The sequence below is a fragment of the Phalangium opilio genome, unplaced genomic scaffold (assembly GCF_054372755.1).
Source record: "Phalangium opilio isolate 3A_F unplaced genomic scaffold, DU_Popi_V2 ptg001156l_1, whole genome shotgun sequence".
Classification (NCBI taxonomy): Eukaryota; Metazoa; Arthropoda; class Arachnida; order Opiliones; family Phalangiidae; genus Phalangium; species Phalangium opilio.
In genome coordinates, this window is record NW_028324254.1 from 36,729 (window position 1) to 48,471 (window position 11,743).

Sequence of the window (11,743 nt, forward strand, 5' to 3'; positions counted from 1 at the left end):
TTTCTAACTATAAAAAACCCAAGCAAATTAATGTTTAAAATCCAATAATAATTAAATATGATCAATTTCAAACTCATTAAATATAAGCTAAAACCCATGTTCTTCTAATGGCATCGCCTGTCAGCAGCGCCCCTAGCGGGAGAGTCCCGAAACTTAATTCGACTCATAAGCCTTAGTGGAAAAAGTGTCAATATTGGTCGCGGTGTGGCGCTAGAGAGGCGCTGCCCTAAAAGAACCTCGCCCCGATTCTCCATTCCAGTACATCCGTGCATGGATTATCTAACGCTAGGGAGTGTTCGTTCCCAAAAAGATAAAGTATGCATATTACATCCCTAGCAGCAGCTACTATCCATAACAGGAAGTTATAAGAAAATTGGACCAAATATCACGTGTCCTATGACGTCAAAATTAAAATCCCACCTAAAATTGGGCGTCGCCATCTTTAAAATCTGCAAAAACTATTTTGCCTGGAGATGGCGCTATATCTACATCCGTTTCGGTCCAATAAATTGGAGGAATGAATAGGGGAATCTTGGAATAATTCGGAACATGTAGTTGGCGATAGCAATACGTGGGAAACACGGTTAGTGAACAATCCCTAGCATTAGTTAATCCATGATCCGTGTTTAATGATGTTCGAGTAGACTTTCATAGATGTCCCCCCAGGGTTGGGACGAAATTTTTCTATTGAATATCCCTGACCATTTTAAGGTGTTTACCAGAGCCCACTTCATGGTCTCGAAGCATAGTTTGATTCACCAAACGAAATCCCTTACCTAGTATCCCTGACTTTTTCGAAAAAAAAAAAAAAAAAGAAAGCTTTCAATCCCTGACTTATCCAGGTTCTGTACGCGTCCTGAGACTAAAATAAAATCTATCTATAGAGAGCTTTCAGTTGGAGGAGGAGCCGAGTCTCGTGACATAATTTACGCTGCCATATCGGTGGGTTTAAAGCGGGAATGAGCCTGAGATCACCCAATATGGCTGCCAGAACAGCGGTAAGACTTTGGAGGGTGGGACATACTACTATCCCATCCGAAAGCTCTCTATATATATGCATTTATGTCCATACAATCCTGTAGATCAAAGAAAAATGAGGAAACTTACTGCGTTTGAAGGTCTTCAATCTCAGAATCTTTAATTTGAGATTCGCGGACTTGCGCTGTTAGTTCTTTCCGTACCTTCTCGGTCTCTTCGCCTTTTTCCCGCAACAAAGCACTTTGATGTTTAACTTGCTCATGAAGATACGCGCGCATTTTATTACTTTCTTCCAACTCATCCAGTAAATGCGCGGTCTATAATTAATAAAACAAAATGTATATAGTTGAACTGCATGGATAATGAACTCCGTGCAGTTTGGAATTCGAGTGAGAGCGACACCTACAGCAGAGTATTCTTAAAGGGAAAGGCGCAGGTAACGTAACTGATTATACCTTAAAAAAACGGCATTTTTCTAAATATACAAGGAATTAAATATTTAAAAAAAAAAAAAAAATGATCTCTCATTACAAAATAATTAGTACATTTAATTAGTCTTACAAATAATCAAGGACTACTGCGCCATCCGGCCGCCATTGGTTTAGTGGCGTCTGCTAAATCTAATCACTTGGATTGAATTCTTACAGACAGAGAGGTAAGGGTAAAGGTGGTTCGATTTAGCAGACGCCACTAAACCAATGGCGGCCGGATGGCGCAGTAGTCCTTGATCGTTTTTAAGACCAATTAAATGGTAATTATCATATTGTAAAAAGAGATCATTTATTTTCTTAAAATATTTAATTCCTTTTATATTTAGAAAAGGCCATTCTTTTAAGGTATAATCAGTTACGTTACCTGCGCCTTTTCCCTTTTATTTCTGATCTGTACTGTCACTTAAAATTTTCTCTTCGCGACTAGCGTGCGTCGGGAGGGGAAAAAAATTCACGCCTCTTCACTCTTGCAAAGTTTTTTTTTTCGGGTTTTCTCTTCATGTCCACGGTACTAACCATTATTGAAGTGAACTTCGTGTAAGGTAATATATTTCTGCTTATATACATAGTTCCCGTGCTAGGAGGATCCATTCCATTTACACAGGGAGGCCAGGCTTCTGGTGTTACAAAAGGAGGCCTGCCTCACTAGGTGAGGCAAAAGCCAGGTTTCCTATTAAAAATGGTAAGGATCCTCCTAGCATGGGAACTATAGCCACGTTTACACGAGACACTTTGAAACTGTTTTGGAATGTACAAAAAAATAATATTACGCATTATTTTTCAAAAAGTGTTAGGCCTTTCCAAAACGCTTGAAAACGGTTCCAAAGTGTTTCGTGTAAACGCGGCTTATGGATACATGAAAACAACTCTATATTAAATGAAAAATTCAGGCAACATAACATTATCCCTTAAAAGAACGGCCTTTATCTGTAAAAGCCCCAACTATTAAAAGGTAGTTGAAAAAAAAAAAAAAAAACCAGCCCCAACTATTAAAAGGAAGTTCAAAAAAATAGCCCCAACTATTATAAATTAACCATAAAAAACAGCCCTAAATATTAAAATTTATAATAAAAAAATAAGTTAAAAGGGGCATACCCAGTATGTTCTCTTCTTTTGCGCCGGCTTTTTTTCCAACAATGGAATGATGGAATCATCATCTTCGTCATGGTCGAGGATAATGATATCGGACGATTCGTCCAAATCTCGGACCGGTTGGGGAGACGGAGTCAGCGTCACAATGTCCTCGCGCCCCTTACCGCACTTACACGAGCTCTCGTTAGATTTCTTGACACGGCTAACTTCATCCAAGAGGTCCATTATCTAAAGTCGCGAAGGAAAACTCGACTAATTCATATCTTAAATCTCGGCTCGTCAATGTCGCAAAAACCCCCTAAGCCTCGGCTCGTCAATCCCAACCAACTAACTTACCTGGACATTGTACTCATCCGTCAACTTATTTATGGTTTCTCGCGACTCTTGAGCGGTTTTCTTCATCTCTCGATCGCAATCGCGGTGTTCTTTCCTTATTTGTTCGAGGCTCGATCGAGCTTCGCGATAATCCCGAGCGACGTCATTATTCTTGCACATTTGTTGCAACAGCATCTCGAATAAATAAGACAAAGCGCATTTGAATTCGGCCGCTTTGCTCAACTCGTTCCATCGACTCTTTTCGTTTAACGTCAAATCTAAGCAAGCAAACAAAACATGAATGAATGAATCTAGTTTAGTGCGCAGATACTCAGGCGCACGCGTGTCCGTACCGTCCGATCCAGTCAGCATATCGTGATGAAAGGCTTGTATGCTCGACGTGAATTCCTCTATACTTTGCATAATTCGTGAAATCTCTTGTTCGATTTCCAACCTTTTTTCCAACGTATCCGAGGAATCAACTTCGTCCAAGTTGAAGATGTTGTCACACGAGATGCGTTTCTAGCCCCCAGAGACATCATTAGATATTCATTGATGGTATAAAGAAAACTAATAAGCCCGGAGCAATTAGCGAAGGTTAAGTACCTTTGAAGGCGACTGAGACAAGTCTTCTAATTGTTCTTGCAAGTTTTCGAGCTCTTTGCCCAATTTAGCTCTGTTTTCTTTCAGAACTTCGATATGCTTTCTGGCTGCAACTCTGTTGAATTCAACGTCGATCTCTTGGTTCAACCAATCCTAGAAATATAACTTCACTTAGGACTCGAACGGCGATTCCAGTTTTCTACTATACGAAACTAGCGTAATCAGGACTGGCCGAGTCCAATTTTTCTAATACTCTAAGTTGGACTCGAAACTAGCGTAATCAGGACTCTCACAGAACCCTGGTTTTTATCTAAACCGATTAATGATTAGGAAGAAACGAAAATACGTTCTTACCTTGACACGTTCACTCAAGTTGGCTCCTCGGAAGGTGGCGCCATCTTTAGCGAGCGCAGTTTGCTTAGCCATCGACATTTCTAGTTTCTGTTTGGCCGATTGCGCGGCTTTGAGGTTCATCGTGACTTGAGCCATTCCCTCGTTATTCTTCAGCATTTTACGTTGTTCGTTTTGGAAGCGGACATCCTGCGTTTGCTCTTTGCGTTCCTCTATTCGTTCCGACTCTTCTTGCATTTTACGCATTAAAGACACTCGAGTGCTCTTAAGCTCCTAGAAAAAGACAATCGAACGACGACCAAGGCCTCAGAGACGATTTTAAAGCGAATAGAGCTATCTCGGAAGCTTTAGTACGACGTCATCCGCGCTATTTTCCGGGCATAGAAGCAAAGCGGCGTACCCAAAACATGGCCGCCCATTGCAGACCAAAACTATAATAAGCCCATGACGTTTTACTCAAGCACTGTCGTCACAGCAGAGATAACTCGATGATTTTTTTTTGTTTCCTTAATTTTAATTTCCCCTAATAATTTTTAGGCCTAAAGTTACTCGTTAATTGCTAAGAGAGATATCGTAAAGACGCCATTAAACATGTACACAGTCTGAGTCAATACGCTAAAATAAACCGATTTTAACGGAACTTTTCTTATTAAACGCCTACCGTCTTAAATTGGAATTGAAACTAAATAAATAACGAAGTTATATTGAAAGCGTGACTTACCATGATTTCTTTCTCCAATTCCTTCTTCCTCCCCTGTTCTCTTTTCATGGACAGCAACCGCGTTTTCTCCGCCATTTCCTTCTTTAAAACGGCCATCTCACCTTCCAACGCTTTGATACTTTTCTGCCGCTCCTCGCTCATCCTTAAATAAAAGTGTTTCGTAACGAATTAAATTTAATTAAAAACAAGTTGGGAAACCAAAATAAATAACCTCTCCTACGAGTCGAGACCAAATTAAGGAGGTTTTTCTTCAATAATTAAATATCATTGAAATTAAATTAATGATTTAAATCGTCAGTAATTTACTTTAATATTAGTTAAATCGTTTTAAGAAACTTTATTCATAAAATAATTTTAAACATAGCTATTGTTGACGTTTTATTTCTAGCGTATGCCTCTTTAAGAATCTTTGGAAATTTAGGTATATAAGTTAGGCGATTAATTCACGATAAATGATAAGAACACCCGCAATTGCGGCGATAAAATTATGAAATTCATTGCAACCAATCTCAAATACCTCCCCCCCCCCAAAAAAAACCAAAAAAAAAAAAAACAATTTAATAAAAAACGCAACTCACTTGGCGCCAGCGTTCTTGGATGTTGATGGCTCTCCGGATAGTTCCAAAATACGCTTGCTCTCCAATCTATTGATCTCGCATTGCAATCGCTCAATTATATGCTATGCTATATGCTATGCTATATGCTATGCTATGCTATGCTATGCTAATGCTATGCTATGCTATGCTATGCTATATGCTATGCTATATGCTATGCTATGCTATGCTATGCTATGCTATGCTATGCTATGCTATGCTATGCTGTGCTGTGCTATGCTATGCTATGCTGTGCTGTGCTACGCTATGCTATGCTATGCTGTGCTGTGCTGTGCTACGCTATGCTATGCTATGCTGGGCTGTGCTATGCTATGCTATGCTGTGCTATGCTGTGCTACGCTATGCTACGCTGTGCTATGCTGTGCTATGCTATGCTATGCTATGCTATGCTATGCTATGCTATGCTGTGCTATGCTGTGCTATGCTGTGCTATGCTGTGCTATGCTGTGCTATGCTGTGCTATGCTGTGCTATGCTATGCTGTGCTATGCTGTGCTATGCTATGCTATGCTATGCTATGCTATGCTATGCTATGCTATGCTATGCTGTGCTGTGCTGTGCTATGCTATGCTATGCTGTGCTATGCTGTGCTATGCTATGCTGTGCTATGCTATGCTGTGCTATGCTATGCTGTGCTATGCTATGCTGTGCTATGCTGTGCTATGCTATGCTGTGCTGTGCTATGCTGTGCTATGCTGTGCTATGCTATGCTATGCTGTGCTATGCTGTGCTATGCTATGCTATGCTATGCTATGCTATGCTGTGCTATGCTATGCTATGCTATGCTATGCTGTGCTATGCTATGCTATGCTATGCTATGCTGTGCTATGCTATGCTGTGCTATGCTGTGCTATGCTGTGCTATGCTATGCTGTGCTGTGCTATGCTGTGCTATGCTATGCTATGCTATGCTATGCTGTGCTGTGCTGTGCTATGCTATGCTATGCTGTGCTATGCTGTGCTATGCTATGCTATGCTATGCTATGCTGTGCTATGCTATGCTATGCTATGCTATGCTGTGCTGTGCTATGCTGTGCTATGCTGTGCTATGCTATGCTGTGCTATGCTATGCTGTGCTATGCTGTGCTATGCTATGCTGTGCTGTGCTATGCTGTGCTATGCTATGCTGTGCTATGCTATGCTATGCTATGCTATGCTATGCTATGCTGTGCTATGCTATGCTATGCTGTCCTGTGCTATGCTATGCTGTGCTATGCTATGCTATGCTATGCTATGCTGTGCTATGCTATGCTATGCTGTGCTATGCTATGCTATGCTATGCTATGCTATGCTATGCTATGCTGTGCTATGCTATGCTATGCTATGCTGTGCTATGCTATGCTGTGCTATGCTGTGCTATGCTATGCTATGCTATGCTGTGCTATGCTATGCTGTGCTATGCTGTGCTATGCTATGCTATGCTATGCTGTGCTATGCTATGCTATGCTATGCTGTGCTATGCTATGCTATGCTATGCTATGCTATGCTATGCTATGCTATGCTATGCTATGCTATGCTATGCTATGCTATGCTATGCTATGCTATGCTATGCTATATGCTATGCTATATGCTATGCTATGCTATGCTATGCTATGCTATGCTATGCTATGCTATATGCTATGCTATATGCTATGCTATGCTATGCTATGCTATGCTATATGCTAAGCTATATGCTATGCTATATGCTATGCTATATGCTATGCTATGCTATGCTATGCTAATGCTATGCTATGCTATGCTATGCTATGCTATGCTATGCTATGCTAATGCTATGCTATATGCTATGCTATGCTAATGCTATGCTATGCTATGCTATGCTATATGCTATGCTATGCTATGCTATGCTATGCTATGCTATGCTATGCTATGCTATGCTATGCTATGCTATGCTATGCTATATGCTATGCTATATGCTATGCTATATGCTATGCTATATGCTATGCTATATGCTATGCTATATGATATGCTATGCTATGCTATGCTATATGCTATGCTATATGCTATGCTATGCTATGCTATGCTATGCTATGCTATGCTATGCTATGCTATGCTATGCTATGCTAATGCTATGCTATGCTATGCTGTGCTATGCTATGCTATGCTGTGCTGTGCTACGCTATGCTATGCTATGCTGTGCTGTGCTGTGCTACGCTATGCTATGCTATGCTGGGCTGTGCTATGCTATGCTATGCTGTGCTATGCTGTGCTACGCTATGCTACGCTGTGCTATGCTGTGCTATGCTATGCTACGCTATGCTATGCTATGCTATGCTGTGCTATGCTGTGCTATGCTGTGCTATGCTGTGCTATGCTGTGCTATGCTATGCTGTGCTATGCTGTGCTATGCTATGCTATGCTATGCTATGCTATGCTATGCTATGCTATGCTATGCTATGCTATGCTGTGCTGTGCTGTGCTATGCTATGCTATGCTGTGCTATGCTGTGCTATGCTATGCTGTGCTATGCTATGCTGTGCTATGCTATGCTGTGCTATGCTATGCTGTGCTATGCTGTGCTATGCTGTGCTATGCTATGCTGTGCTGTGCTATGCTGTGCTATGCTGTGCTATGCTGTGCTATGCTATGCTATGCTGTGCTATGCTGTGCTATGCTATGCTATGCTATGCTATGCTATGCTGTGCTATGCTATGCTATGCTATGCTATGCTGTGCTATGCTATGCTATGCTATGCTATGCTGTGCTATGCTATGCTGTGCTATGCTGTGCTATGCTGTGCTATGCTGTGCTATGCTGTGCTATGCTATGCTATGCTATGCTGTGCTATGCTGTGCTATGCTATGCTATGCTATGCTATGCTATGCTGTGCTATGCTATGCTATGCTATGCTATGCTATGCTGTGCTGTGCTATGCTGTGCTATGCTGTGCTATGCTATGCTGTGCTATGCTATGCTGTGCTATGCTGTGCTATGCTATGCTGTGCTGTGCTATGCTGTGCTATGCTATGCTGTGCTATGCTATGCTATGCTATGCTATGCTGTGCTATGCTATGCTATGCTGTGCTGTGCTATGCTATGCTGTGCTATGCTATGCTATGCTATGCTATGCTGTGCTATGCTATGCTATGCTGTGCTATGCTATGCTATGCTATGCTATGCTGTGCTATGCTATGCTGTGCTATGCTATGCTATGCTATGCTGTGCTATGCTATGCTGTGCTATGCTGTGCTATGCTATGCTATGCTATGCTGTGCTATGCTATGCTGTGCTATGCTGTGCTATGCTATGCTATGCTATGCTGTGCTATGCTATGCTATGCTATGCTGTGCTATGCTATGCTATGCTATGCTATGCTATGCTATGCTGTGCTATGCTATGCTATGCTATGCTATGCTATGCTATGCTATGCTATGCTATATGCTATGCTATATGCTATGCTATGCTATGCTATGCTATGCTATGCTATGCTATGCTATGCTATGCTATGCTATATGCTATGCTATATGCTATGCTATGCTATGCTATGCTATGCTATATGCTAAGCTATATGCTATGCTATATGCTATGCTATATGCTATGCTATGCTATGCTATGCTAATGCTATGCTATGCTATGCTATGCTATGCTATGCTAATGCTATGCTATGCTATGCTATATCTCAGACCACTAATATAGGGACAGTCATCTTAATAGTAGGCTAGGTTAGAATAGAGCAACGCCTGTTTGCAGCGCCGCGGTGGCGACTTTGGAATATTTCGAACTCTAACAGATGCACGTACCTCTAAACAGTAATAATTACGGTTATGTAGGCTGTAATTTAGGTCAGGTCTAATACGAGCCTCAGGTATGAACATTAGGATAAATTAAGCGAAGGAGGATTATAATTAAATAATTATATTAAGGTGAGTTAAAAGTTATTATTATTTTCAAATTTACGTAGATGTTGAACGAGTAATAAACATATTATGAAAGCTTCATGGTGTGATATAGAGATATATAGTTAAGCCTAGTAAGAATGGTCACATGACACAGGGTACGATAATTTCACGCTTTCGACGCGAGGTGGCGGTTGCTACGCGTAGCCAAATGTAAACTGTCGATTACCATTGAGTTTACTGTCCCTATATTAGTGGTCTGAGGCTATATGCTATATGCTATGCTAATGCTATGCTATGCTAATGCTATGCTAATGCTATGCTAATGCAATGCTATGCTATATGCTATGCTATGCTATGCTATGCTATATGCTATGCTATGCTATGCTATGCTATGCTATGCTATGCTATATGCTATGCTATGCTATGCTATGCTATGCTATGCTATGCTATGCTATGCTATGCTATGCTATGCTATGCTATGCTATATGCTATGCTATATGCTCTCTTATGCTATGCTATATGCTATGCTATGCTATGCTATGCTATGCTATGCTATGCTATGCTATGCTATGCTATGCTATGCTATGCTATGCTATGCTATATGCTATGCTATATGCTATGCTATATGCTATGCTATGCTATGCTAATGCTATGCTATGCTATGCTATGCTATGCTATGCTATATGCTATGCTATATGCTATGCTATATGCTATGCTATATGCTATGCTATATGCTATGCTATATGCTATGCTATATGCTATGCTATATGCTATGCTATATGCTATGCTATATGCTATGCTATATGCTATGCTATATGCTATGCTATATGCTATGCTATATGCTATGCTATATGCTATGCTATATGCTATGCTATATGCTATGCTATGCTATGCTATGCTATGCTATACTAATGCTATGCTATGCTATGCTATACTATATGCTATGCTATGCTATGCTATATGCTATGCTATGCTATGCTATATGCTATGCTATATGCTATGCTATATGCTATGCTATATGCTATGCTATATGCTATGCTATATGCTATGCTATATGCTATGCTATGCTATGCTATATGCTATGCTATGCTATGCTATATGCTATGCTATGCTATGCTATGCTATATGCTATGCTATGCTATGCTATGCTATGCTATGCTATGCTATGCTATGCTATGCTATGCTATGCTATGCTATGCTATGCTATGCTATGCTATGCTATGCTATATGCTATATGCTATGCTATGCTATGCTATGCTATGCTATATGCTATGCTATGCTATGCTATGCTATGCTATGCTATGCTATGCTATGCTATGCTATGCTATGCTATGCTATGCTATATGCTATGCTATGCTATGCTATATGCTATGCTATGCTATGCTATGCTATGCTATGCTATATCTCAGACCACTAATATAGGGACAGTCATCTTAATAGTAGGCTAGGTTAGAATAGAGCAACGCCTGATTGCAGCGCCGCGGTGGCGACTTTGGAATATTTCGAACTCTAACAGATGCACGTACCTCTAAACAGTAATAATTACGGTTATGTAGGCTGTAATTTAGGTCAGGTCTAATACGAGCCTCAGGTATGAACATTAGGATAAATTAAGCGAAGGAGGATTATAATTAAATAATTATATTAAGGTGAGTTAAAAGTTATTATTATTTTCAAATTTACGTAGATGTTGAACGAGTAATAAACATATTATGAAAGCTTCATGGTGTGATATAGAGATATATAGTTAAGCCTAGTAAGAATGGTCACATGACACAGGGTACGATAATTTCACGCTTTCGACGCGAGGTGGCGGTTGCTACGCGTTGCCAAATGTAAACTGTCGATTACCATTGAGTTTACTGTCCCTATATTAGTGGTCTGAGGCTATATGCTATATGCTATGCTATATGCTATGCTATGCTAATGCTATGCTATGCTAATGCTATGCTAATGCTATGCTAATGCTATGCTAATGCTATGCTAATGCAATGCTATGCTATGCTATGCTATGCTAATGCTATGCTATGCTATGCTAATGCTATGCTATGCTATGCTATGCTATGCTATGCTACTATGCTATGCTATGCTATGCTATGCTATGCTATGCTATATGCTATGCTATGCTATGCTATGCTATGCTATGCTATGCTATATGCTATGCTATATGCTATGCTATGCTATGCTATGCTATGATATGCTATGCTATGCTATGCTATGCTATGCTATGCTATGCTATGCTATGCTATGCTATATGCTATGCTATGCTATGCTATGCTATGCTATGCTATATGCTATGTTATGCTATGCTATGCTATGCTATGCTATGCTATGCTATGCTATGCTATGCTATGCTATGCTATGCTGTGCTATGCTATGCTATGCTATGCTATGCTATGCTATTCTATGCTATGCTATGCTATGCTATGCTATGCTCTATGCTATGCTATGCTATGCTATGCTATGCTATGCTATGCTATGCTATGCTATGCTATGCTATATGCTATGCTATGCTATGCTATGCTATGCTATATGCTATGCTATATGCTATGCTATATGCTATGCTATATGCTATGCTATATGCTATGCTATGCTATGCTATGCTAATGCTATGCTATGCTATGCTATGCTATATGCTATGCTATATGCTATGCTATATGCTATGCTATATGCTATGCTATGCTATGCTATGCTATGCTATGCTATGCTATGCTATGCTAATGCTATGCTATGCTATGCTATGC

The 11,743-nt window shown here is 40.2% G+C and overlaps 1 protein-coding gene across 1 annotated transcript; it reads right to left on the reverse strand.

Annotated features, from left to right (window-relative positions):
* Positions 1 to 1,103: 1,103 nt before the first annotated feature.
* Positions 1,104 to 5,242, reverse strand: LOC149587435 (chromosome-associated kinesin KIF4A-like). Its single transcript, XM_089863275.1, has 8 exons — positions 5,130 to 5,242; positions 4,551 to 4,693; positions 3,834 to 4,057; positions 3,483 to 3,632; positions 3,230 to 3,398; positions 2,898 to 3,154; positions 2,565 to 2,789; positions 1,104 to 1,295 (listed from the first exon to the last, which is right to left on the reverse strand). The coding sequence occupies exons 2-8, from the start codon at positions 4,690 to 4,692 to the stop codon at positions 1,104 to 1,106; spliced, it is 1,359 nt and encodes a 452-aa protein (XP_089719401.1). The 5' UTR covers position 4,693; positions 5,130 to 5,242.
* Between the last annotated feature and the right edge of the window lie 6,501 nt (positions 5,243 to 11,743).

Coding starts and splice junctions, on each gene's coding strand:
- LOC149587435 (XM_089863275.1), bottom strand. CDS start 4,692: ATGAGCGAGGAGCGGCAGAAAAGTATCAAAGCGTTGGAAGGTGAGATG. Junction 3,633..3,833: donor ACTTGAGTGAACGTGTCAAG/GTAAGAACGTAT, acceptor TTATATTTCTAG/GATTGGTTGAACCAAGAGAT. Junction 1,296..2,564: donor AAAAGAAGAGAACATACTGG/GTATGCCCCTTT, acceptor TATTAATTATAG/ACCGCGCATTTACTGGATGA.